General features: G+C 39.3%; 1 protein-coding gene across 2 annotated transcripts in view; it reads right to left on the reverse strand.

Moving 5' to 3' along the window:
• Positions 1 to 450: 450 nt before the first annotated feature.
• Positions 451 to 27,573, reverse strand: part of SLC7A11 (solute carrier family 7 member 11) — a 77,984-nt gene continuing 50,861 nt past the window's right edge. Inside the window, exons 7-12 of one of the 2 annotated variants that reach the window (XM_038399868.2) lie at positions 16,878 to 17,001; positions 13,823 to 13,926; positions 13,003 to 13,099; positions 9,835 to 9,984; positions 7,844 to 8,021; positions 451 to 3,229 (exon numbers count right to left, since the gene is read on the reverse strand). In XM_038399868.2, coding sequence (XP_038255796.1) covers positions 3,162 to 3,229; positions 7,844 to 8,021; positions 9,835 to 9,984; positions 13,003 to 13,099; positions 13,823 to 13,926; positions 16,878 to 17,001 — 721 coding nt within the window. In that variant the 3' untranslated portion in view covers positions 451 to 3,161. Of the gene's footprint in view, positions 3,230 to 7,586; positions 8,022 to 9,834; positions 9,985 to 13,002; positions 13,100 to 13,822; positions 13,927 to 16,877; positions 17,002 to 27,573 lie in introns of those variants that run through there. The other variant, XM_043513467.1, reaches the window with a different exon arrangement.

Below are 27,573 nucleotides of genomic sequence, written 5' to 3' on the forward strand. Positions count from 1 at the left end.
AGGGCCATTTCTGCCCCAGAAAAATCTGGAATAGAGTGGGTGCAAAGGTGACTTACCATCACCGTGGTCCCCCCTCTCCCTAGGCTGTGAGCTATATGCTGTGCCTCTATGGGATGCAACTCAATATCTCCCTTGAAGTCCTCTATGCTGAAAAAACTTTCATTCTCACTGACTTCAGTGGGAGGTCTGCCTGCATAGGGAATACCAGACAGAGCCTGAAAAGACCAACACTAGAAAGAAACAGGTTTCAGAGTAGCAGCCGTGTTAGTCTGTATTCGCAAAAAGAAAAGGAGTACTTGTGGCACCTTAGAGACTAACAAATTTATTAGAGCATAAGCTTTCGTGAGCTACAGCTCACTTCATCGGAAGTGAGCTGTAGCTCACGAAAGCTTATGCTCTAATAAATTTGTTAGTCTCTAAGGTGCCACAAGTACTCCTTTTCTTTTTACTAGAAAGAAAAACACATCCCATATTCCCAGCAAGAGGCGTTTTGATAGTAGCTGGTTGGTAAAGAGGTTTGAGGGTAAAAAAAGGAGGATAAAAGTTTAAGGTCCTGATTCTTATCCACACTAGTAATAGTAGGATGCAAATCCTTACCATAATACTAGTTCCATTGCTTTGAATGGGTGCATAATTGGGCCCTAAATGAGAAAAGTCACAACATAAGTTTAGCATGCTATTTTAGGGGATCTTTCTTGAAGGACTTGAAATGACATCTTAGAAAGGTCAAAAGCAGCATTCCAAGGATTTCTTTATATTGTCTACTTCCTTTGTTTTGTGCAGTTATACCCATTACTTCAGAACCCAATACATGTCCTTAGTTCTGACTTTTTGTAACTCAATGGACATCTGATTAAAATATTTTTTGCATTAACATTGTATATATTCATGGAATTGAATCATTAATTAGAATCATAAGCACCTGTGTGCCATTTTAAAAATCATTATGTTATTTCACAAGTTATTTTTCTTTTAAATATACAATTGCAGTAAATTCAATGATTTCTCTTAAGACAAAGTAACTGCTTGTGTGAAACTAATGCTACTGGAAAGTGATGGTTGAAACAGGCTCTCTTAACACTTCTAAATTTCAATCTCTGTAAGAAGAAAACAAAAATAATACTATAGTAAACTTAAAGGAACCCAGTCAACATAAAAATCTGTCTGAAAATATTTGTCTATTGTAGTTGCAAACAATACTTAAGGCTACTATAATTGAAAGAGATCAGCGGAAAAATATTGTCCTCTCTACTTTGTTCATTTGACTGCACTTAGAGGAAACAGTAATACTAACTGCACACAATCTAGTCAATTACTGCATCTTCCCTATTTATGTGGGTCTTTCACACAAACACAGGAGAAAAAAACTGCACAAAAAAAACCAGGAAAATGTGATTATAAGACCACAAAAACTGGCAGGAGACCTCAGAAGCATGTGCAGTGAACAGACTTTAAACCTCTTCTTTTTTAAAATTGATTACTTCAAGTTGACAGCATCCCTTTAACTGTAGAAGTTTAGATAGTTCTAGTATTTCTCTCAATATATATAAATTAAAAGATTTCTGTCTGTTTCATGAAGGTTTTGAAGAAACAATTTATCTTCTAATAGGCAACAGTTTTAAAAGTAGATATTTAAATATCTAATTACGGGGTTTTTTTCTAACATATTAACAATAACATCTTATCCTAAGGCTGGAGTAGTCTTTGAAATATAGAACCACTTTCTTGAGCATTTAAAATATTTCAGTGTTCACCTACTGTGCAAAGTATTATTAATAGGAAAGGGCAAGCTAAGTCACAACTGAGCCAAACCTTAACCCAAACCACAAACTGGAAAAAAAAACCCACCAAACTGTTTTGATTCTGAACCAAGTTTTCCCTCAATTTTTGCAACCCAATTTCCTCCCTAATTTCTAGTTTCAGTTGAAACTGGGAACCAGGAAGTAGGTTTTGTAGAAGAACATCATTTGCTGAGATATCAAGACCGAAGAACTTGGTATGTGTTTAAGAAAAAATCCCGCAGTTTGTGTACATATCCAATTCAATTCCAATTCCAAACCTTCTCTAATTCACCTTTCACTTAGTATGCTTATTCCAAAACAGCTGTCCTTTCTTGGACAAAATTCCCATTGATTCCATAACTGGTACTTCCAATCACATCTGTTAACCAACTGTTAATTGTCTTTAAATGAGGACTCTAAATGACGACTGCAGATCCATGTTTTCCTAGACTACAAATATCCATGTATATTCAGTGGTTGAATTTCAAATGTCTCAACTGATTTGAAAGTATTTACTGGACTGAGAGATATTTCTTACATATATACCGTGGAATACCAGCAGAACCAATGATAACTTTCAAGCTTGTAGAAACTTTTCAAATGCATCAAATTATTGCCTCAAACCTAAAATTTGCCTTCCCTTTAGCAGAAAATCAATATTAAATATCAGAATCTATTTTCAATTACTCTATTGAAAAAAACTCAGGAAATTTAGCAATCCTACTAGGCCACCACAAAGGTGGGTGAAGCCACCCTGTTTGTATGTGGGGAACTGAGGTGCTGCTTCAGTTGAGACAAGAGAAGTAAGATATGCGTGAAGAATGGAGAGAAAGAAAGAACAATGTTGACCCAAACTTTTAACTAAGATGCTTTACCTTGCCCTTCTCTCCAGTGAAGGCTAGGTTCTTCATGAGCAGGGTGCAGGATACACTGTTCACAGTATATCTGATTACAAAAACATTTCCAGAACAAATGTTTATTGACAATGTAGTAAAATCCCCAATTTGAAGAACCTAAGGTTTGTTAAAATATAATATTATAAAAGGGAAATATTCATGAGATTTTTCATTTTTTTCTACTTGTTCCCACTCTCCCAGAGAGACAAGATGGGATCGATGTCCACATGAGTGCTGTGGCTTCTGTTATTTTACAGCACAGAGCAGATGTACTTTCTACATATATCAACTCCTTGTACAAAAGTTTGAGAATGTAAAAAAAATTACAGCTCTAGTAACCAATTCTTTTTCAGGCTTCATTTTAACTGTGACTTGCTCTTGTAATTCACTGAACTTCCAGGGAGGGGGAAAAACCTCCCTACCCCAACGCCCCAAGCTGAAATGGGGCACTCAGGCAACACCTGCTTCTTCATGACGCAAGTGATCACGATTTCAAGCCATCTTCCGTTTGGACAACCTCCAGGATGATTTGCAATGTTTCAGTTACCCTGTCTGCAAAGATAAAAGTAAAGAAACTGGAGATATGTGGGAAGCAATCAAGGAAGATTTTCCTAGAAGAGCTGTTCAACTCACCAATTATATGTGTTCATAAGTATTTAGATGTACCAGTCATAGCATCATAAAATGTCTCATTTAAAGAGCCCTACCACTGTGTTCCCTTTCTAACCACATTTTATTCAGCTCTGTGCCAAAAAGGGACAATTATTAGGTATAGAAGGGTTCTTATTTGTTGTAGAGACTTCTATTTAGACATTATCTCAGAGAGTTGATTCTCTACAGTTGTTCAGCTCAAAACAAACAAACAATGTTAATGTTGCAATAAAGGCCCAAATATGCTGAATGATGCACCCATATTCTGTGTTAGAATCTGCTTGATCAAAATAAAATATTAAATATGTGCATGTAACGCCTCTGCACTGGTTTAAACATGTTACAAGTTAGATACAATTTCATATTTTTCTTTTAGAGTAGCAGCCGTGTTAGTCTGTATTCACAAAAAGAAAAGGAGTACTTGTGGCACCTTAGAGACTAACAAATTTATTAGAGCATAAGCTTTCGTGAGCTACAGCTCACTTCATCGAATGCATCCGATGAAGTGAGCTGTAGCTCACGAAAGCTTATGCTCTAATAAATTTGTTAGTCTCTAAGGTGCCACAAGTACTCCTTATATTTTTCTTTGTGACTTTTGCTATTATTAAAGATAAGAGTCATGGATTAGTGGGATGTGTCCTTTGAGTGGTTTGCCTGTTTACACTGTTGATTACACTGTTGATGTGGGCACCAATCATAAATATTGAATACCAAGGAAAGATTCACTTCTTCTTCAAAGTTCATCTTAAACTAAAAGGCATCCTTGCCACTCCTTGTGTAGTCATTTACACCAGTGCAAAATGAGGGCAATATGGGGGTAACACACTACCATTCTGATTTGTCAGTGTTTTACACTCACTCTGCATTGGTAAATGACACAAGGTGCAAGACAATGGAAAATCTTTCTCTGTACAGCTCTTCTTCTCTGCCCTTTTTATTTGGGAGGGGGGAGGTTTAATACAATATTTAAGGTGAGGAGTTTTTTCAGAAGAAATACTTTGCATTGTTGCCTGGATTATGGAAGTGAGAAGCTGCAAGCACTGAAACACCCATGGTACTTGTGTGCTTTAAGCAGTGGCTAGAGATATTGGGCCTGATTCTCATTTACACTAAGACCCTTTATACCACTCTGGCACCAAAAGTTATATTTGTATCCATTGTAAAGCCCTTTTTTACGCTTCCAGGGCAGTTTAAAGGACCTTGAGCATAAACAAAAGTCAGGCTCATTGGCATCTGGACCTCCTTCATAGGAGCTCGGAGTTGTTATCTATAACCACAGAGTAAAGGCTGAGAATGGAAAAGAAACCTCATAGTAAAAGCAGTGATTTACTGGACATGTAGATGACTGGACAAGGGGCCTGCTGCTGCTCTCTAGCATAAAGCTGAGATGCATTCCTGTGGAGCCCAACCTCATTAACTCAACAAGGAGTGCAGCACTGAACATATCATGCTACACCTTGAATGGGCACATGGCACTCTCTAATGTCTGGAAATAGCAGTTAAAGAAATGGATGGATTTTATAAGTACAGCATATCTCTACCCTGATATGGGCTCAGCCCTCAACATTCAGAGCCATTGCTGAATTTTAAACTCCTCAAAGATTGGAGGATGCTCAGCCCATTATAAAGAGACATGGATCCAGATTTAGGGCTGTGTAACAAACACCCCCAAATTCATGTGTTTTGGCTCAGGTCCACCTCTGATCTCTGTTACATTCTTTTCATTATTGATCTACTTTTGTAGGGTGCCCCTTTTCTTGGATCTTTAGTTTCAGGTTAATTCTGTCAAAGGTAAGAAAACAGCCAGGTGCAGATATGATTTGTCCAAGCACATTGGGTAAAACTATGTCTCACAGGTGTCTAATACTAGTGAAATATTAACTGGTGCAAGATAAAAATCCATTTGGGAGTGAGAGAGAGAGAAAGAGAAAGTGAACTCAAACATCTCTCTGGCTACCTGCATTGGCCAGGCATATTAACTTCACAGTAAGTGAAGTTATTTTGATGAAATATGGTAACTTGATAAGCAAGATGAATGTTCATGTTGCAGTCTCTGTGGGAGATCAGTTAAATGCATTATTCAGATCTCAGAGAAGCATCCTAAATAGACTTATCCTGAAACAGTACATGTGAAAAATGCTCTTTGGTCTCGACAGTGCAGCAGTATCAACTCCTGCAAAGTAATATCATTTTTTAAAAATGACTCCAGGGATATTTCTCACTGCCTACTCTGAAACAAAGCTGTTTATTTAAGGAGTGGGTTATCACCTCCTCCCCACCTCAAAACTCTCAGCATCAGTTTTCTCTAACTACTATTGTTACTATAGGAATAACACAGGAAAGCTGAACAAGCTGTTTCACCCATATTGACAGGTGTCTGCTGCTTTCCCCTCTGAGCCAGTACTGTGCGTCTGTATGTGTTACATAGGCATCTGGCTTGATTTCCTGCATGAGGATCTGGTGTTCTCCAAAGGGCTAGAAGAATCAGCCACATTGTCACAGCTGGTAGAAAAAGCATAATGTACATCCAATCTCCCTTAAAGAGAATATTTTCCTTTCACCCGAGTAATGTAGTTCAACACTGGCATCCTGTGGCCACAGAGTTTCAAGTAACTATGTTGCAAAACCTCAGAGCTTCTCAGCAGAAAATGCAAACAAATATTGTTAGTTTATTAAGAAAATATTTTCTAGTTCCTAAACGTCAAGCCAAAGAAATCATAAACTACTGTGGACATCTCTGACTCAGAATAGGGCTGGTTCATTGCTGCTGGGAGGCACAAACTGGCCTATCATTGGCAGAAGTACATGTTGCATGCACACAAGGCTCTTGTGCTACTTTATTAGGACAAGCTCATTTTAAAGGTCCAGTAAAGCCCAGTGGTGTGGAGTTGGGGAGAGCCCTTGATTTTTTATTTTAATAAACTGTAATGGAGAACCCAACTTCTATTCAAATCTCTAGCTTTCACCAAGTGTCTGCAGCATAAGGCAAGCTTTTCAACCAGTTATTGCCCACCATTTCTCAAATCTCTTGCCTATATTTCTGTTTGCACTGAAACTGTCTCATGATAAAACCTCACAAAATAGGGATGAGTAACAAACATTAAAAAGGGAGTGGAACAACTTTTTTTAAAATTAGCAGTACTGTTTTTTCCTCTCTAATCAAAAGAGCTTCTTCCCCAACACATCAAAAGTTTCACAGGTTTTTGAAAAAAATTCCAAAAATAGTATATAAACAATTTTCCTCAATTAGATTCAGTAAAAAAAAAAATACAGCTAAGTTACTTCATGAAAATATGTTGGAAGTCATTCACAGAAAAGATGTAAACAACCATCATGACAATATGTCAAATATAAAGCATTTTATCCCATAACTTTGCTTTTTAATAGCCATTAAGAATCACATCACCATCTAGGATCCGTTTTAATAAAGGATTTGATTCCAGCACGGTTTACTTGAAACAAAGTCCTACTGCGGCCCATAGGTGTTTGGTTTGAGTAGTGAGTGCAGAATCAGACCTACATTCAGGACAATGCTTTAGTTGTCAAAAGCTGTTGTCCTCTCAAGGAAACATTTAATCTATTAGAACAGGCAAATGACTGTAGGAGGAAGGTCAGTAACTTAACTGGGATCAGATACCTGTGTGGTGGGTGCACAGGGGTTCATTAATCTGAAATGTCTTGTTTAAAAAATGCTTGTCTGTCTGATTGGTTTAAAAAATGAGCATGCAGACATGGCCATTTAATTAGCCGGAGTTTAGTTTAATGGTTACAGCATTTGAGTGAAAAGCAAGTGGCTCTGTTGTCCCTGGAACAGAGTGGTGACAAGAATCAAAATGCCTTTCCAGTTTGGGGCTTATCATGGTGTGGCTGACTCTTTAAGGGGAGTTGGGTCTCAGCCCCATCTGTGACATACTTAACTTGCCACCCCAGGGGAAAATGGGTCATATGACTCAATCAGGCCTCTGGAATAGATAAGGGAGAAGCCTGGTTACTCAGATGCCAGAAGGGAGATGGAAAGAGAAGGGAGGCCTCCAGGAAAGAAGCAAGTCTTGGGACTTGCTGCTCATTAGAGAGCCATCCCATAGGAGTTCAGGGGGACTAAGAGGGAGAAACTGGAAAGAGCCTGGGAACGGCTGAAAGCTGAGGTGTGTCAAGTTGTATGAGTTATTGAAATTGGAAAGAAAGAAGGGGTTGGGCACAGTTTGATATTGACAAGATGATTGGTGATCTGTTGATGATTGGTGATTGATGATCTGGCTTTGTGTTTATGTTTGTACTTGTATAGCCTGGAAGGGGTGGTGTTTTTGTTAATTACTTAGCTGGAGGGCCAAATCACTGCAGCAGCCAAACTGGGCTATGGAGTTTTTGAGCAGTATTAAGAAGGAGGAACTGAGGCACGGTGATAAGGGCCACCCCATGCTATGAGAGAATGTTTTGGGGGTGGCAACCCCATTACAGGGATCAACTGAAAAGTTCTGAGAGAGAAGGAAGAGTCCCACATTAATGTGGACTTACCTAAGAGCCTTCTGAACCATCTTGGCTTCTTGTCCCATATGATAAAGAGGTAGTAGGCGGGGACACCAGTCAAGGTTATTGCAAAGCCTATTCCTGTATTGACAGGATCAGAGTAAAGTGACAGTGCAACCATGAAGAGGCAGGTGAAAGAAAACAAAGCTGGAATAAATAGCGGCACCTGAAACACAGGCAAAAAAAAAAAAGTTATTACTTTCCACTGACCTTGGTTATTGAATGACACTGGTATTTAATGTTCCATGAAATGTAAATTGGATAAAACACAGCAGCACACTATGGTTCTGCAGAAATACTAGTGCTTTGGAACATGTCTTTGAAATGTGAGTAACTAAAGAATATTAAATTAAATATAGTGTTATGCAGTAAGTTCTACAGCAGTCTCTTAATTACACACTAGAACACCACAGCACTTTACGTCCTTTAAAATGTAAGAGTCGTAAATATGTTATATTACAAAAGTCCTTCCTCTAGTCCTCTATTAGATAAGCAGCACTAACTATAGTAAAGATTTCCTCTTTGATAATTATCTATTACACTCTATTTTAAAATAAAGCAAAGCGCTCAAGTCACCAGCTGCCTTTTAAAATTATTAAGTACATACTGATATCCTTCCTAAGGTACAAAACAAAATCTGGCTGGAGGAGCGCAAGTTAAATTGTCATTTGACCACGGATAAAAGATATTTGATAGCATTAGGTAACTGACAGGTACTGAAGAAGTATTGTGCTTCTGACAGCATGACTGATTATGTTATCAGTGCCTTTCTGAAAGCAGAAAAAATAGCAATTAATTCTCTCAACTTTCAAGGGTGATGCTGTAAACTGTCTTTTCACCTCTTTGAAGGAGGTGCATGATAGTGCTGCTAACTATAAGCCTAGTGTAATGGAGAATTCTCAAGAGATGATCCCCTTGCCTTTAGACATTACCAATTCTCTATTGTACCCTGCCAAAGTGTTATAAAAAAGAAATCACCGAGAGATGTGCTAAGCTGCTGCCCTTCATTTATATGCCTAAAAGAATGCAACAAGGCAAATTATTTTCTAAGTTACATTAAGTTTCTTCCTCATATTTAAATAGGGATAGGTTTTTGCAACTCTTACTCATGCTAAGTACTATCTTGCTATACAAGTAACCTCACTGGGAATATTCACATAGTAAGGTACTACTTAATATAAATAAGTGTGGCAGAATCAAGGCCGAAATAACCAGCAGACCAGATTTTGGTTTTTCTGGGTGCAATTTAGTGCTCAAAAATAACTGTGCCTGAAATTGTAGGTACAAATACCAGTAATTTACTGTCTAATGACCTGTTTGTACCTGAAATTGGTGATTAATGCCAAATAAGGCTCTGCAGACAGATTAGGAAAATAAAAATTAAAAAAATACCCCCTTGATGTCTAATTACCAATTTTTGTTCCTGACATTAATTCTGGTTGCAAAAATGTGGATGACGTCGTTTGGGCCTGCAAAACAGGCCAGACTGAGGCCCAGCTGCAATGCCCCCAAAATACTGGTAGTTTGAAAGATACACAGCTGTGTACAATTAGGAGGCATCTTCACACAGTTTTTTTAGATTACAGAGCAGTCAGAACCTACTACCTTACTTCCTCAACATAGTGTGAGCAAAATTGATCAAACACCTTCACTTTCACACACGAACCTAAATTTAAATATACAACTGCTTCTCCCCAAACCCCATCAACAGTGAACAAGAAAGACTTCTTCTCTGGAGAGAAACATGGCTAGATTAATATATTTGCTCTTCATCAGAGATCTTGTAGAGAAACAAGCCGGGAATTCTAAAGTTAAACATTTAAACTACAGTAAAAGAATCAATTCTGTTAACATCGGTTGCCTGCAAGCAGCTAACATTTTGCTCCAGAAAATCTGTTCACTTATCAGTCTGTGGACTAGGGGAGGGTTAAGTTCAGGAAGAGAGATTTATGTAAAAATAGTCAGATTGCTGAAGTTACCTTGAAAGGACGAGGCATATCAGGGCGTTTATATCTGAGATAAATCAGCCCAACAACTACCAGTCCAATAAAAAGCCACCTGGCAAAACTGAGGAAGTTCAGGAGGCTGTACAGATCACCAGTGAAGAGCATTATCATTGTTAGAGGGTGCTGCAAAAGAAATTCAGAGCATAAGAGAGACTTATTGCACAAACTTCTTTTATTTATATCATCTTGTATTTATAGTATGACTTTCATTCCATAACCAATCACAAACTACACCTCTGAAATGCAACCACCTCTGGAGTGGAGAACAGCAGCTACATTGTCACACAGAAGGATGTACACAGCAGGGGAAGGGGAAATTTTGGTCAACACCAGGAAAGCCCCTACCCTTATGAGAAGTGCCCTGAGAGCTTTAATGTCTACGTAGAGCACACAGGAACTCAGGTTATGTCTAAACTAGACTTTTGCACTTTGGCAGTTAATTAAACTTGCAGTTCCTAATATGTTTGTAAAAACTAGTGTAGAAACTCCCCACACATTTGTTCTAGCTACAAACTTTTTTTTTAGTCAGAGGGATCAGCCTAGGTTAAAGAATAAACATTTATAGCCTGGATCAAATGGCTGGGGATTGTCCACACTTGCTTTTACAAGCACGTTAAGTATCTCAATAATGCAAGGTAAAAATGTCTAGTGAAAACCAGCTCTCCGTTTTTATGGTCTAATTCAAAAGACACAGCCAATTTGTCCTTTTTGGAATGAAGGGCTAGGTCAATCTGGCTATAGAGGCTATGTGTTGACTGCCAAACAAAAAAGTGAAAAATCCTAGTGGAGACAGGCTGTGTAGTTTTTACTGAGATGTAGTGAGGCAAGGTCAACCCTGGGTGGGAGGTGGAGACATGTAAGGCTGGCCTTGCCTAGCTAAATTGTGATAAAAACTACCTCTACCTTGTCTCCACTAGGATTTTACAGTGAGATAATTAACTTGTGTTAGTTTTTTTCACTGAAAAACCAAACACCACACACAGATTTTTGGCAGTAAAGACCTCTCTGGGATTTGGACAGGAAGTGTAAATATTTCAAACATGGGGCTTACCCCACTGAACAACCCCTCTGACTTCCAGCCCATTATGATTTCCACAGTCCCCCAAATGTGCTAGTTTTTTTACAAATAAAAGATACAGGATGAAATCCTCACCTCATGATATCAATGGGAATTTGGCATTTGACTTCAGTGCGGCCAGGATTTCACCCATAGACCCTGCCCCCCTAAAACCTAACTTTAAGCATGATGTTGCAACGCAGGGAAACCAATGGTGGAGGAGAGAAATAGAGGTAAGACACAAAAAAGGCTACAAATAGGATCACATAGTTATTTCAGCTTGTTATATGCACATCTTGATATTAAGAGTTCCCCTAGCCACAAATAAGATGGAATGTAATAAGCAATATCTTCCTTTCTTCACTTTGTGTACTGAGCCTCGAGCACTGAATGTGCTCATTTTCCTCCTCTCCCCAAAACAAGCTCAGCCCTCTATATAACACACAACAGGAAAATGCAGAGATGCTAAAGGTCAGGGCAGAAAATATCTTTGTAACAACTGCACTTATATCTAGGATGGCATGAACAATAGGAAAGAGTCTGCATAAAAGCCATCTTCATATAGAAGCATGCTGCTTCTAGAAGGAAAAGCAGTGGGTGTAACTGGTACTAGCACAATAAAAGTGAACTCAGGAAACCTGCACTGTGCCAGGTGCGAAACAGAAATGTAAGTCACATAAGAGTCAATAAAATATTTAGCAAAACAAATTGAATATTGCAGGGTAAAACAAATATATTAAAACATTCTCTCTCCCTGCCCCCTCACTTAGGGAACCCAATTTTCAAACTTGGACACCTAAATTTAGATGAATAAATTTAAAATTAAACATTTAGTGTATGGCTACACTGCAATTGGATGTGTGATTGCAGCACATGGAGACATACCTGAGCTAGCTTTAATCTTGCTAGCGCAGGTACCAATAACAGTGAAACGGTGGCAGCGTGGAAGCCAGCAAAATATGTACCCAGCCTCCCTAGTGGGCTTGTAATCAGGTAGCTAGCCCATCCTGCTGAGCTCTGTTGCTATTAGCACTTGTGCTAGCTAGACTAAAGTTAGCTTGGGTATGTCAGCACATGCTATAACCACACCTGTGTCTGACTGCAGTGTAAACAGACCCTTAAACTGATATGTGCACATCCAAAGTGAGTATTTAGGCACCTATTGTAAGCATTTATTTAGGCCCAAATCCTGCTATCTGATTGGATCAGCAGACTCCCTACACCAACATGGAGTCCCACTCAGGTCGGTGGGATTGCACATGTATACAAGGTCAAGCCATCTGAAGCAGGGCCATTGGTTCCTCAGGGACTGATGCTGATAGGTGCTGAGTACCCACAAAAGACTGAGTCCTAAATGGAAATTATTTACAGACATAACATTAGGCAACTGAGTTTGAAAATCAGGGCCTGAGTTACTGCTCTTCTTTTTTCCTAATGCTTTCCTGTATAAATTAGTCTTCAGTGTAAACACAGAGACAACTTTTAGCTGTGAGTCTGTCTTAGGAATTGGTAACTGGCCCATCACTATACTACCTTGTGCTTTTCCTTTCTTCTCATAGTCCTTTCACAATTGTTTCTCTGTTCCCCATCTTTTCAGACACATGTTCTCACAAAGAGTAAAAAGCAATCACTGCACTGCTCAGGGCTCTCCTCTCCTACATTACCTTTGTGTATCATGGTTTGCATTTTTCACATTAGGGTGCTCTCAGACACTACTGTTTAGCTATGCTTCCAATTAAGTGAATTTGAGTTTTATTTCTCTACTTCCTTTTTCTATGAGAATTCATGTCACTGAAAGGGGCCCAACTAATCATTTTCTTTCAACTTTCCAAATCCTTAGAAATAAAGTGTAATGAGACAGGATTTAGGTAGCAGCCTCCAAAAGCTAAGTGCTACCATCAGAAACACAGAAGAGGAGGCACTAGAATAGATCACTTCAATGCCTACATTCCTCTGCCCCTCACCAAACCCCAAAATATAAATAAATAAATGAGACTCCAGCAGTGCCCAAGTTCTGCTTGAATCCTCCTGTGCAAGTCTGTAATACACAATATTGCACAGGAATATTTGGTTATATGATTTACCAAAACAATGACAGCTGGCAGAGGAGTGTGCTTGCGGACATGAATCATGGAGAGAATTTCCGGAAGGTGACCCTCACGGGATGCAACGTAGAACATCCTGGTGAGAAGTAAATGTGGACATACTTTAAATACACTCTATTACAAAGAGAAGTCAAAGCAGCTCACTAGAGATGCAGAACACATTCAAAGTTATCCTCAGCAGCTCTACTTATTTTTCTTGAAGACATTCAGATTTTAAAAGATATCAGAAGACCATACTCAGAAACCAAAGCAAAAGGCTTATAACCATTCCCCATCTCAACATTATCAGTCTTTACCAGCAGTTAATATTAGTGTTTTCTCACATTTACCCTACCCCATAGAAATAAAGCATCAATCCATTAGGTATTACATTAAAAGAGATTAATTTTAAAGCAATTCACAGGGTTTTAGCAATGTGATAGTAATGCCAAACATGATAAAAATCATAAAGACAATTGTAGTCAACCTCTCCTGATAGTTAAAGGAATTAATCCAGGTTTCATTTGCCCTTCTTGGTTTTGAGTCATGCCTTAACTAGTTCAAAAAAGGATAGCTCCATCAATGGTTATTAGCCAGGATGGGCAGAGATGGTGTCCCTAGCCTGTGTTTGCCAGAAACTGGGAATGAGCGACAGGGAATGGATCATTTGATGATTCCCTGTTCTGTTCATTCCCTCTAGGGCACCTGGCAATTGGCCACTGTCGAAAGACAGGAAACTGGGCTAGATGGACCAGCATGGCTGTTCTTATGTTCTTACCCACCTCCCCCACACACTCCAGTAATACCTGGATCTTCTCACCTGGAAACTGCAAAGATGCCACCATTCATAGATCCAAAGCAGGAAAGGGCGACAAATATTGGAACAGCTAATGAAAATTTTCCCATTAATCGTTCAGCAAAGGTCTGGTAAAAGAGAGCAACATGAATTAACAGAAAAAATAATAGTTTCTACAAGATCCCATTCTATAACTTTCTGTGACATTGTACTGAACATTTGTCATCTTCTCTTCACTAGTGGGATCCAACTTACTGTGGACAAGTGTCTCCCACTCATACTCAGTGGGTAGCACCTTATTCAGACAGCAGAGCCTTATTACCATCCTAGCCACTATGGATGTAGAAGCCCTCTACACCAACATTCCACACAAAGATGGACTACAAGCCGTCAGGAACAGTATCCCCGATAATGTCACAGCTAACCTGGTGGCTGAACTTTGTGACTTTGTCCTCACCCTTAACTATTTCACTTTTGGGGACAATGAATACCTTCAAATCAGCGGCACTGCGATGGGTACTCGCATGGCCCCACAGTATGCCAACATTTTTATGGCTGACTTAGAACAACGCTTCCTCAGCTCTCGTCCCCTAATGCCCCTACTCTACTTGCGCTACATTGATGACATCTTCATCATCTGCACCCCTGGAAAAGAAGCCCTTGAGGAATTCCACCAGGATTTCAACAATTTCCATCCCACTATCAACCTCAGCCTGGACCAGTCCACACAAGAGATCCACTTCCCGGACACTACGGTGCTAATACGTGATGGTCACACAAACACTACCCTATATCGGAAACCTACTGACTGCTATTCCTACCTACATGCCTCTAGCTTTCATCCAGATCATACCACACGATCCATTGTCTACAGCCAAGCTCTACGATATAACTGCATTTGCTCCAACCCCTCAGACAGAGACAAACACCTACAAGATCTCTATCATGCATTCTTACAACTACAATACCCACCTGCTGAAGTGAAGAAACAGATTGACAGAGCCAGAAGAGTACCCAGAAGTCACCTACTACAGGACAGGCCCAACAAAGAAAATAACAGAATGCCACTAGCCATCACCTTCAGCCCCCAACTAAAACCTCTCCAACGCATCATCAAGGATCTACAACCTATCCTGAAGGACGACCCATCACTCTTACAGATCTTGGGAGACAGGCCAGTCCTTGTTTACAGACAGCCCCCCAACCTGAAGCAAATACTCACCAGCAACCACACACCACACAACAGAACCACTAACCCAGGAACCTATCCTTGCAACAAAGCCCGTTGCCAACTCTGTCCACATATCTATTCAGGGGACACCATCATAGGGCCTAATCACATCAGCCACACTATCAGAGGCTCGTTCACCTGCGCATCTACCAATGTGATATATGCCATCATGTGCCAGCAATGCCCCTCTCCCATGTACATTGGTCAATCCGGACATCCGGATTAGTAAAAGAATAAATGGACATAAATCAGACGTCAAGAATTATAACATTCAAAAACCAGTTGGAGAACACTTCAATCTCTCCAGTCACACGATTACAGACCTGAGAGTGGCTATCCTTCAACAAAAAAACTTCAAAAACAGACTCCAACGAGAGACTGCTGAATTAGAATTAATTTGCAAACTGGATACAATTAACTTAGGCTTGAATAAAGACTGGGAGCAGATGGGTCATTACATAAAGTAAAACTATTTCCCTATGTTATTTCTCCCCCCACCCCACCCCCTACTGTTCCTCAGACTTTCTTGTTAACTGCTGGAAATGACCCATCTTGATTATCCCCACAAAAGGTTTTCCTCCTTCCCCCCCCCCTTCCTGCTGGTAATAGCTCATCTTAAGTGATCACTCTCCTTACAGTGTGTATGATAAAACCCATTGTTTCATGTTCTCTGTGTGTGTATATAAATCTCCCCACTGTATTTTCCACCAAATGCATCCAATGAAGTGAGCTGTAGCTCACGAAAGCTTATGCTCAAATAAATTTGTTAGTCTCTAAGGTGCCACAAGTACTCCTTTTCTTTTTATTTCAGTGTGGCTACTTATCAGTTAAGATACTATTTCATGGAAGAGGGGTAGAGTCTGCCCCTAATATTTGTTTTAAATACTGTCAGCTGTCGACTATTCATTTACATTCTATGAAGGAGAATCTATGTCTAATCCACATTTGTCACACATATACAAACATTCATAATATTTTGTACAATGATCACCATACTGAGCTTCCAAAAAAAAAAAAAAGGAGTACTTGTGGCACCTTAGAGACTAACAAATTTATTTGAGCATAAGCTTTCATGAGCTACAGCTCACTTCATCAAAATGCATCCGATGAAGTGAGCTGTAGCTCACAAAAGCTTACGCTCTAATAAATTTGTTAGTCTCTAAGGTGCCACAAGTACTCCTTTTCTTTTTGTGAATACAGACTAACACAGCTGCTACTCTGAATACTGAGCTTCCATCATCCTACAGTCTATAGTAGCCAGTCACATCTCACTCTCCTAGGTCATTACTATAAGAGTTTTGTTTCTTATCCTCATGGTTTGAAGGATCACAGATGCTGCCCGTGATTTTCTGTGGTCCCACGAAACATTCTGCTGCTAGATTTTATACATGTTACAGAATTAGTCATTTGAAAACAAGGTGTTCAGATTCTCCAAACCCTTAGCTGTGTCAATATTGGCATGTGGTTTTACACTTTTTTATTGCAAAAAAATAATTGACACCACCACAGTTCAGCAAAACACTTAAACCCGTACTTGACCTTATGCATGCACTTAAGTCCCAGCAACTCTAAAAAATCAGCTGAATACGGATGGGCTAATGCTATCCATAAGTTTAAATTCATCCCTATGCATCAATAAGGAATCCAATAAAAGTCAATGAGACTTAAGCCCGTGTTTAAGTGCTTTGCTAAATTGGGGCCTTACAAGGGTGTTTTTGTGTAGCTTCATAGTATATGTGCCACTTTTTTTATTCTTATTTTCAGGGGGAAATGATTAACTTTAACAGCAGCAGATCCACTTTAACTGTAGCCAGATCTATACATTTGTATTTTTCCTCCATAACTTACCACTGCCACGGCCTCTGAATTTAGCAGTTCCTCAGGGCTGATTGTAGTGAAATAGGCCACATTTGTTAACACATATCCAACTGTGACAATAACCATTGAAACGCATATTGCGAGTGGTATGTTTCTGGAATACACAAAGAAGCTCATTAGTTGCAATCTGCTAGTCATTCCCTTAAAATGAAGCAAATAAGAACATGAGAAAAAGCCATTTGGTCTTTGTATCCCTATATCTGTGATTGGCATGAACAGATGAGCAGTTGGTGATCTAAAAAATTATAACTAGAAGCTACAGGTAAAAATAAATAAATTTATGTTCCATGTCTCTAATTTGAGTCAACTATTCAAATAATACATAGTCAGGCATATTCTGCCCTCAGTCAGGCATATGCAACAGTGCCCTCAAAAGCTCTACCATGTGCCAACTGACATTCACACCGAGGAGTGAAATTTATAATAACTGAAGATTGAGTTTGTCTCAGAAATAGCAGCAATAAGCTTGTAAAACCTTGCTATTTTATCAGTATGGGAGGAGGAACAACATGTTAATAAACTATAATAAGAGCTTTGTATTATACAACACTTTTGATCAGAAGCTCTCAAAGGAGCCAGAGTCATTATCCTTTTTTTTTAAATAAAGGGAAACCAAGGTGCAGAGGCAAATGACATGTCCAAGGTCATACCAATGGCTGAGCTGGGAATAGAAACCAGGTCTCCTGAATCCCATCCAGTGCTCTATTCAGTAAACAACACTGCCTCCCTTAAAATGACCTCATCTGGTTCAGACCAAGAAGGGATTCAGCTTTGAGAAATAATCAATCAATCCACGTTAACAGGAAGCAGCATGGTAGATACAGGATATGCATTGCCTTGAGCAGGGGTTGCTCCTGCTTCTTGGCTATTCCCTTCAGTCAGGAGTAAAGCTAGGTGAAAACAGATTTTTTAAGTTCACTGGCAATTCTAAAAATCAGGGAAGAATTTGTTTTGGGTTAACCTGAAATGGAATATTTTTAAAATTTTCAGCAAATTGAAAAAAAAATAGTTGTGTGTCCAATCAACCTCTTATTGGGCTCAAAACAAAACATTTAAGTTTTGAGCATTTTTGATTATTTTGATTTTTTAAAATTTTGAAACAAAAATTTGTTTTGAACCAAAAACACAAACAAAAATCATTGTTTCAAAAATGGCAAAACAAAACATTTTGATATCAATGTTTTACTTTTGATGGGATCAAAAGGTTGTTACATGTAGCAATCTTCTGTATGAAAAACAATGGACACGGTCAACTATGGGAGGAAAGAGGGGAGATCAGGAGTTCTGGATGATCCACAGAAGCTGCTAGCACACATCCCAGAAGAAATAAAATCAGCTCCCTCAAAGAGCGCCTTTGGGATTCAACACACTGACCTATTATGTGCTGGTTTTTGTCATAACTCTTGCAAATTACATTGCCACTCCTAGGTAAGAATTTAATAAGGACCTTCTTTAACATTGTAGGCTGCTGGCCTGTCTTCCCCAAAGGCCCTTTTCCTCAGAACTTAATTTATTATTCAAAAAACAAACACACAAAAAAGTTATTCCCAGTCTTCCTATAAGTCATCCTGGAGCCCCCTCTCCAGTGCCTGCCACAAGAACGCATAGGTTTGCCAATTTTGGTTGGATGTATTCTTGAAGGTTTCATCACATGACATAATCTTTAACTAAAGATTCATCTTTAATTCCTGGAGACTCCAAGACAATCCTGGAGGGTTGATAACCCTAGGAACCAACATTCTTCATTTGGTGCTGTTCCCTTGGCCCAGTGACTTCCTCCTCCTCCTCCTCGTCCTCCTCCTATCACTATCACTACCACCATCACCACCCAGCTCCTGGCAGCTCTCCCACCATCTGAGCCATTTTCCGGCTCTTATAACTACCTCATCCCCTTCCAGCTGGATCTAAGAATCCCTTCTACCAGGCCCAAACACCTGTCCTTACAGGGGTCTGCCTGAAAACAGGACTAGCTGGCTCTAGGGCCCCTGTCCTTTAAAGGGGCAGAGCACCTTGTTGCAGATACCTTTACAGAGCTTTCAAGTCGAAAGGAGGTTATGGAATGAGAGATGTTAAAAATGCAATGGTGGTGTACACTGTTCACCATTTTAACTGCATTAGAAACTATGGTGATGAGTACAATAGAAAGTAGAGAGATAATTAGGATCATGTAGCAATGATTGCAATATGATGGACATTGTGGCATTGCATAAGCCCAATGCTATTACAGGAAGAGGCCCACAGTCTCAGGTAACTAAAGAAGAAGTGAACCCATCTGGTTGTACGTGTCTCTCAATGCAAGAGACAATGGTGGGGTGGATAGCACACAATACAGAGTTCAAGTACTGGTGGGAAAGCCATGAAATTACTGCATTGTTACCAATATATATGTCCTCTACTTGCTGGTATAATCTCCTGTTCTGACTTTCTTGAGTTCAGGCAGCCAAAACCTTCAACTACCTGAGCTAAAACTGTCTGCTCTTCATCTTGAGTACTTATCAAGCCTTAAAGAACCTTAGCACTACGAGGTGCCTCTAATTCAGATCTCAATATAATGTCCTCTACAATAAAATGGCAGTTCAAAACCAAAGAAGTAAAAAGCACTTTAAAACCCGAGTGTATTTAGCACACTGAGTCCTGGCTCATTATGTTGAGTAGCACTAAAAACTCTGCGGATAGCAACAAAAAAAATAAAAACCATAACTAGTCAGCAAGTGCCATTCATTACATTACCTGAAGATTGGGAATCATCATATTCCCAAAAGCCTTGAGCAGAATAAGAGGCTTGGTGACCTCTAAATTCTTAGTGCTCTTATGTAAAAGTGCTTCATCTATACCTCTTTTTTCTCTCCCAACATGATCAGGCCCTTAGGGGGTTGCAATACATTATCATGTAACACCAGTGAGTGCTGCTTGTTAGATGGCTGCTTGCAATGGCAAATTTTGACAAAAGTGACTATCCAGTTTCATGATTTAAGGGATGAGTAATCCATCCCTGGTTGATTTCTCATTGACCCATCAGTTCAGAATTGCATTTTGTCACTTAATCATTGTATAGTACATCAAGCCAGATCTGAACACTATGTTAAAATGCTAAGTAGGAGCTTTAAAAGAGTTTTTTCTACTGGTCAAATTGGAGAGAGAATTCCCAGCCTGCAATAAGATTCCTTTATTCACCTCTATCTCATAAATTAATCCTTTCACTATTATGTGAGTAGCTATAATGCCAGAAGAAAAACTGTAGTTACAAAACAATTGCAAGTGAGCCTGCTCAATGAAGTAAATTAACTCCGGATACAATGGATCCATATTAATACTCCATATTGTGGGCATATGTTTACATTGCACTTAACAGGGCCCATTATGTACTATTTATCCATAAGGTCATATGAGAGACATAATCTGTTATCTATAAGGCATTGAAAGGCTTATGACACTTAAATCGACAAAGGAATTTACGCATATAAAATCCAAATTTAGGTACTACTGAGATCCACAAAACCCCTGTTCAGCTGCTACCAAATGCTGAAGACACCTGAATTCATTTTCTACATTTTCAGGGTAAAAGTCCCTTAGGCACCTAAGTTTCTGCTTCTGAGCATGCTACCTGGCACAAGCACCAGGACACCTATTTCACAACTAAGCCCCAGCATGATCTTCAAACCAGGTGCTTATAGGCAGGGAAACATCTATCTTGCCTATGGGGCCTGAGCCAGTAGGAGTGCTAAGAGCATGCCTGACTACTTACAAAATAGCCCGGGGGAGGAGGAAGCCTCTAATACAACCTTTAGGCCAATGGTGAGGATACAGCAGACGCTCATTAGTAGCAACATATCGGTGTCCTTTTGCTATGTTGTTCCAAAGTGGCTGTTGCTGTTATGGGTAGTGTCGACAATTCACAGTAGGGAAAGTGTTCGCAGGGGAAATGTTGCTTGTAAGCGGCAGTTGATCTTACAAGGTGTGGCTGCAAACAAGTATCAATCTCACCTAGGATGTGGTACTCACCTGGTTCAATTCCTTCTCTGCTTCAGAAGTAGGGATTTGAACAGGGCTTCCCCACCTCTCAGGTGATTGCCCTAAATACTTGACTATAGTGTCACTCTCACTTTTTCTGTGGACCAGTTAATATTTAGGGAACATTCAAACATCTGGGTGCTTATCCCAACCGAACCAAGCCTCTACACTTTTTAAGATTTACTCATGACTAGTTACTATTCAGCGGCAAATCCCAACTTCCTGCCATACATATGGTGCAGTTCCAATGCAGGGACAGGGAAGTTTGAATTGGGGGTGTGCACACCATGTGCTTCACGGAACACAAGTGAGAGAGGCTCCCTGCACCCCAGAAAAATTAGGGGGTAGGAATGGAGTTGGTAAACCTGTAACTGTATAGATGCAAAAGTCATTCATCTACCCCTACTGTCAGAGCTCCACTACTTAGTTATGGACCGGGAGAGAATTTCTTCCTTTCTGGATTCTGCGGATCTCACTAGGTCACAGCCCAGTTACTCAGGCTATACACTGGGTTTAGGATTTGATCCTCAATGCAGCAAAATCATAGCTCATCTGGCAATCTGGTCTGCTACTGCATTACTCACTGTAAATATTTTCAAGAGAAACATACAGGGAAGACACAGTAAGAAAAAGATGAGAACCTGGGGATAGGAAGAACAACTTCAATAAGTCAGGTTATGAACATTCCCAGAGGTCTACAGCTCATATCCCAGCTTTAATGACAAGCTTTATAATAACAAATTGTCAGTAGTCAGAGCTGAGACCACTGCAGGCTGCTCTTTCCACGAAATGACAGTCATACAGTCAAAATATGCTCAACAGATTGAGCTGAGTTCACAGTCATAACATATGGTGTGTCTCTGCACATCGTAACAGCTCTGCGGCCAAGCAAAAAGTCATTTCCTTGTATTCACTTTAAATGTAGATTTTACTAACGTCTTAGCTCAGCCCACTGTCCAGGGAAAAACTCCGTACACAAAAAAGTGAGGCTACAGGCCTGCAAGAAGATATGAAAAAGGAGCAGTTATAGATTAGCAGCTGAATAAAGGCAAAGGAGCAAATATAAAAAGCAAAGTAAGAGAAAAACTACAGTAAAACAGGCACACACAGAGAAAAAAAGTAAACAGAATACAGGAAATGCAGGATCTTAAGCAATCAATGATTTGCTCATCTCCCTTACATATCTTTGGTGGAATATAATGCCCGAGAAAAAGGAAGAGCTCACTATGGGCTTATCCAATCTACAGAGTTGTACTAGTTCAATTTCAGGTGTGATTTTAAACCTACTGTATTTAGTTCAATTAGTTCAAAAGGCTATGTGAACCCTTTTAGTTTGGCTGAAAACAGATTTATTTCAGTACAGTTTAAATTGATTAGGAGCAAGTTTAAACTGATCTCAAGTATGCCACTCTTAAAACAGAAATAAGAATGTCCACCTCGGGGTGTGCACTGGTTCAGCTAAATCTGATTAATTTAACTGGTGCAAATTTTAATGTGGATAACATATTTGAAAGCAAAGGCAATTTTGAAATGAGATGGAGGTTTCAGTCTTCAGTAATGCATGCAACAAACAACCATTATCTGCCAAATTCCTATCTGTCTAATGAGAGTGTATTACCCTTACACTGCAGCAGTTTCATATTAAATTCATTGATAAAAGGCACAATCTCTCATAGAACTCTGCTCTCCCTTTCACATGATAAGAACATGATAAGTCAAATTTCCTATATAGTCCAGCAAAATTGCAGATTTTTACTCTTCAAAGCTAATATAAATTATGGGCCTGATCCTATCGCTAAAAGCAATTGGATTTGAGTTTTTGATTTTCAATGGAGCTGGATCAGACCCATTGTTTGCAAAACATAATGCAACTAGTCCAGTGTACCAAAATAAACAAACAACAAAGCAAATTATTTATTATCACTTGGGAAATAAATGTAATATCTTGTAATAATGGTGAAAGCACTTAATATTACCGCTGAGTAAACCCTAATGAGCAGAAGTCTTAACTTATTTCACATGGCTACAATGTTACTATGCAGGAAATGAAGTTTGGTTTTCATTATGCAGTTCTGTACATACTGTTTATTTCTTTAGTGTGCTGAAAATTTACCATCATAGGCCTTTCAGGTTCCTTTATAGGAATTACTCTTGTGCAATGATATTTCCTCAGGGAATCAGTGAAGTCTTTTAAAAACAATTCTGTAAGTGCATTGCTTCCAGATTTGGACAATTTAAAAATTGTCTGTTACATGGGTAGTAGGGCCACATTTATGGTGGGAGATGTCCAGAAGACATTTGTGCTACAGGTTTCCCCCAAATAATAGTCATGGAAGAAAATAAATGCAGCGCAGAAAGGGAGCAAACATGTGACTAGTGCTTGGAAGGAGCCAGGAGCTCAGAAGGAGCCAGGAACTCAGTGGAAGCACAGATGACGCACAGGCTAGGAGTAATATCTATGGGGTCTTAGGTCTGTATCCACAGATTTTCAGCCTATGCCTGCATGCATGAATGCATCCACAGACAGAACAAAAGGATGTGTAACATTTGCAAGTCTGCATCCACAGATCTGTTGGTATTTCCCATGAAGAATGGGGGGCATACAATATAACCCATTATGGTGAAGTAGAAATCAAAATGATTCACACCTGTCCTGTAAAGTTTAAAAAGGCTGCCATCTTCATCTTCTATAACAGGAAAGGGGGGCAGGGATGTAAAACGGACACAAAGAACTGAAAAAGAGTACCACTTCCCAGGGCAATCGAGCACAAATGGGCTTGAAGTTGTGAACTTTGTGTACTGTGTGGTTTAGAACCCCAGTTTTCATTGCTTCAGATCCTGAGTGAGCATTTTTGAAAATACTAATGGGAACATGTGCAATAATTTTTAGACTTGTAGCCTTGAGCCATAAGTGATTATTATTTTGATTATTGTAGGGAACATTGTGTGAAGAAAATCACTGCTCTTTTCCCTTCAATGCCTGTCAATATGTTTCATTCCCAGCATCCATATGTTCTGAAGTAGGATTGTTATTTATGGTCTTGCAGCTCAGACAATCTTAAATCAAGTGAGCTCTATTCATCGTCTTTTCATTATGACTTTCTGGGGAGAGAAATGGTAGGCCATTAAGCCACAATTTCATTTGCACCACCCCATGTGCCAAGGAAGTTATTGCTAGTCTGAGAGTTAAAGGACCTGATTCTCTGATTCACTGGATTAGTTTTATGCTATTGATATCAATGGAGATACATCAGCATGACAGGTGTAACAGAGTAGAGAATCAGGCCTTCTCACTTTCTGTCACCTAGCAAGGGAAACAAAATGCTTTTAATTACTTGCTTTTTGACTCACCTCACTTGGATTATAAATTGGTTTTACTTAATAAAGGGGCTGCTGCATGACTAACTGACTTGGACGGGTCAAACAATGTTAAAACAGTGGATTTAATTCACTACTCTGATTTTTTATTTAATTTATTTATTTATCTATTTAACAGCAGTGGCTTAAAATGCTCTCACAGCCAGAACTCAAGACCTATAATGGTACCAGCTGTAAGGGCTAAACATTGAACTCCACAGCATATTGTCTAAGCCAAACATTTTTAGCCTCAGGACTGAGCAGAAGTAAATATGTCAAAAGCCTTTGGCAGGTTTGGTGCCAAGTGCCGCATTCACACAGTGGTTATTTTTAACATGGTTTAAACTTGACTACAGGCATTCCATGTTCTAATGCGTTTGGCTGGCCAGGTGGCATATTAGAACATATGATTCTAAATATGTTCAAGTCCTGGCTGCCATCTAGTAAAGGTGGTATCTTCCATAAAAAAAAAAATTACAGAAGAATGGAATGAACTCGTTCAGCTGAAGCTTGGTGTAACCAAATAAAGAAGGTTCTTCTTATCGTTTTAGACCATAAAAGGCAGTAATGATAAATTGCTCTACTTTTGACATTTTTGTACATTTACACTTTAATCAGCTTTATATCATGTTGATAATGAAATCCCTCATCTTCCTGCACAGAATGGATAAGCACTCCTGGTATTCTCAAGAAAACATCAGAAGTAAATGATATATTAAAATTTAAGGCCCAGATCCTCAGCTGTGAGTGAACAGCACATAGAACATCTTAGGAGTGAATGTGTGTAGTGGGGCAAGTGTGTAAAACTGGCTTTGAACCATGTTTGTACTCCCCAGGTCCTGAGCTGACTGTGCAATAGCCTGGTCTTCCAGCCTCAGTTAGACAGTCCTTAAGGCTGCCCTAAATTTCAGTATCTGCCAATAGGTCTAGAGGGAAAGCCCTGGCCATGACCCCTTTGCAATCTGGATTTTACAACCATAGATCTCAGTTTTACCTTCTCCTCAGCTGCTACAGGAAATGCATAAAAACACACATCCCAATGGAAGGCTTAAAAAAATAATAGAGGGGGGGCGATTATATATTAAAAAACGAGAGAGAAAAATATTTTATTGCACCAGGTGCTCATTTGACTTCAGAATGATTGAATTTCTGAACACCTGATTTATGAGCAGGATGTACTGCCCCCAGCCAAAATCATTTTTAGTATTAAAAGAAAAAAAAAGAAGTCTCCTGAAATTCAAGTCAGATTTAATATCAAACATAGCACGTGAGTGCTGGGCGTGCTGCCGCACCCCCTACTTGAAATGGTTTCCATCATATACAGGGTTTACAGTTTTGTTCTATGGTTTCAGAGTAGCAGCCGTGTTAGTCTGTATTCGCAAAAAGAAAAGGAGTACTTGTGGCACCTTAGAGACTAACAAATTTATTAGAGCATAAGCTTTCGTGAGCTGAAGTGAGCTGTAGCTCACGAAAGCTTATGCTCTAATAAATTTGTTAGTTTTGTTCTATGGCTTTCAGCACCCCCACTATAAAAACTGTTCCAATGCCACTGACATAGCAGCAGCCATATACAAGTGCTTTCCCTTAAAGCATGAAGAGCACACTAGCCAATGAACTGGCAGCTACGGGCATGGAACTTAGAGGTACAAACAAGGGGATCTGAGCTGGAAAGGAGTTGACTAGGCCTCGCAGCTCTGGATGTCTGAGCCAGTTGAAACCAATTGCCATACAACTATAATGTCATTGCCAGGGAAGAGAGATGGGGCAGGGGATGGGTAAGAGAGGAGTATCCCATTTAGAAATACATTAGCTGTCAAAACATCTGTCTTTGTCATAGTAAGGATTAGGACATCTTGACTGTGAATGGATTTGGGAACTCACAGCACTGATTTCCATGTATATTTATTATCTATAAAAGGAGTACTTGTGGCACCTTAGAGACTAACAAATTTATTTGAGCATAAGCTTTCGTGAGCTACAGCTCACTTCATCAGAAAAAATTTTTCCACCAAATGCATCCAATGAAGTGAGCTGTAGCTCACGAAAGCTTATGCTCAAATAAATTTGTTAGTCTCTAAGGTGCCACAAGTACTCCTTTTCTTTTTGCGAATACAGACTAACACGGCTGCTACTCTGAAACCTATCTATTATCTATATTGAGGACACATGTTTCTGTTTTATGTAATAGCAAATTGCACACTAACACCTCAAGTAATGTAATGGAGCAGACTGGCTAGGCTGTTACCGTTCTGAAAACGAACTGCTGAAGTTCAGAGCCTTGTAACAAGCAGAGTGAATACAAAACACTTTGCTCAGATGCTACCATGGAGGTGGGGGAGAACGGTGCCCTCTGCTTCTTGCATCTGAGCTTTTTAGGAATCATCGTTGTTAGCATTTTAATAACCTCGTTTGGTAACAACAAAGAATATCATCTTAGGTTCACAAGGTAAAAAGAAAAAAGGAATCAGACTTTTCATATTCATTAAATTCTTTGACATTTAATTCTTAACAGGAGAGTTTCAACAATGACAAGGATCATAAAGGAACAATTTGCTGCTGTATGTTACCATTGATATTTCAGCATGAATTGAAATTGCACTATTCAGTGATGAAAAGAGCAGCTACTTGTAACAAAGAGCGCCATGGAAACTGGAATATCATTTACTAAAAAAGGCTGTTCTATTATAGGAATTTAAAATGAGAAAAATGGTAACACAAGTGCCTTGAGGGACATTAATTAGTTAGCACTTTTAAAAAATAAGAGAGTTTTAAAGAAAATTAAAGGAAGACATCTTAACAGTATTGTACTGTGACGAATGGGCTTATCTAGCATGCAAATAACTCTCCCCCAAGAGAGCAAAGAAATGAGATCTTGCTAGATATATTGCAGCAAACTTACTATGTGCACTGCATGCTTTACGCAGCACCTAGAAATAGGTACTGTAGGAAATGATCAAGTTCTCACACAGCACACCAAAGCCAGAAAATTCCAAGTGTGGTCTGAAATATGCTCATGCATATATGGTATGATATGCCGTGCACGCTGCACACTGACTGGAGATCCCTGAAAAGAGTTTAACGGGGACTTAAGATTCATCTTTGAATTTCCTTGCTTTGACTTCTTTGTGTATAGATAACATCAGTTAAATACAACAGGCTACATTCTGCCCTGTTAAACTTGTACAGCTTCACTTTTCAACTGGAGTTGCATGGTTGTAATAGTGAGTAGAATATGCCCATATTTTAATGACAGGAGAAAGAGGTAGATACTGGTCTGAATTCTGAAAGGCAACCAGTG

Source organism: Dermochelys coriacea, chromosome 4, assembly GCF_009764565.3.
Source record: "Dermochelys coriacea isolate rDerCor1 chromosome 4, rDerCor1.pri.v4, whole genome shotgun sequence".
Lineage (NCBI taxonomy): Eukaryota > Metazoa > Chordata > Testudines > Dermochelyidae > Dermochelys > Dermochelys coriacea.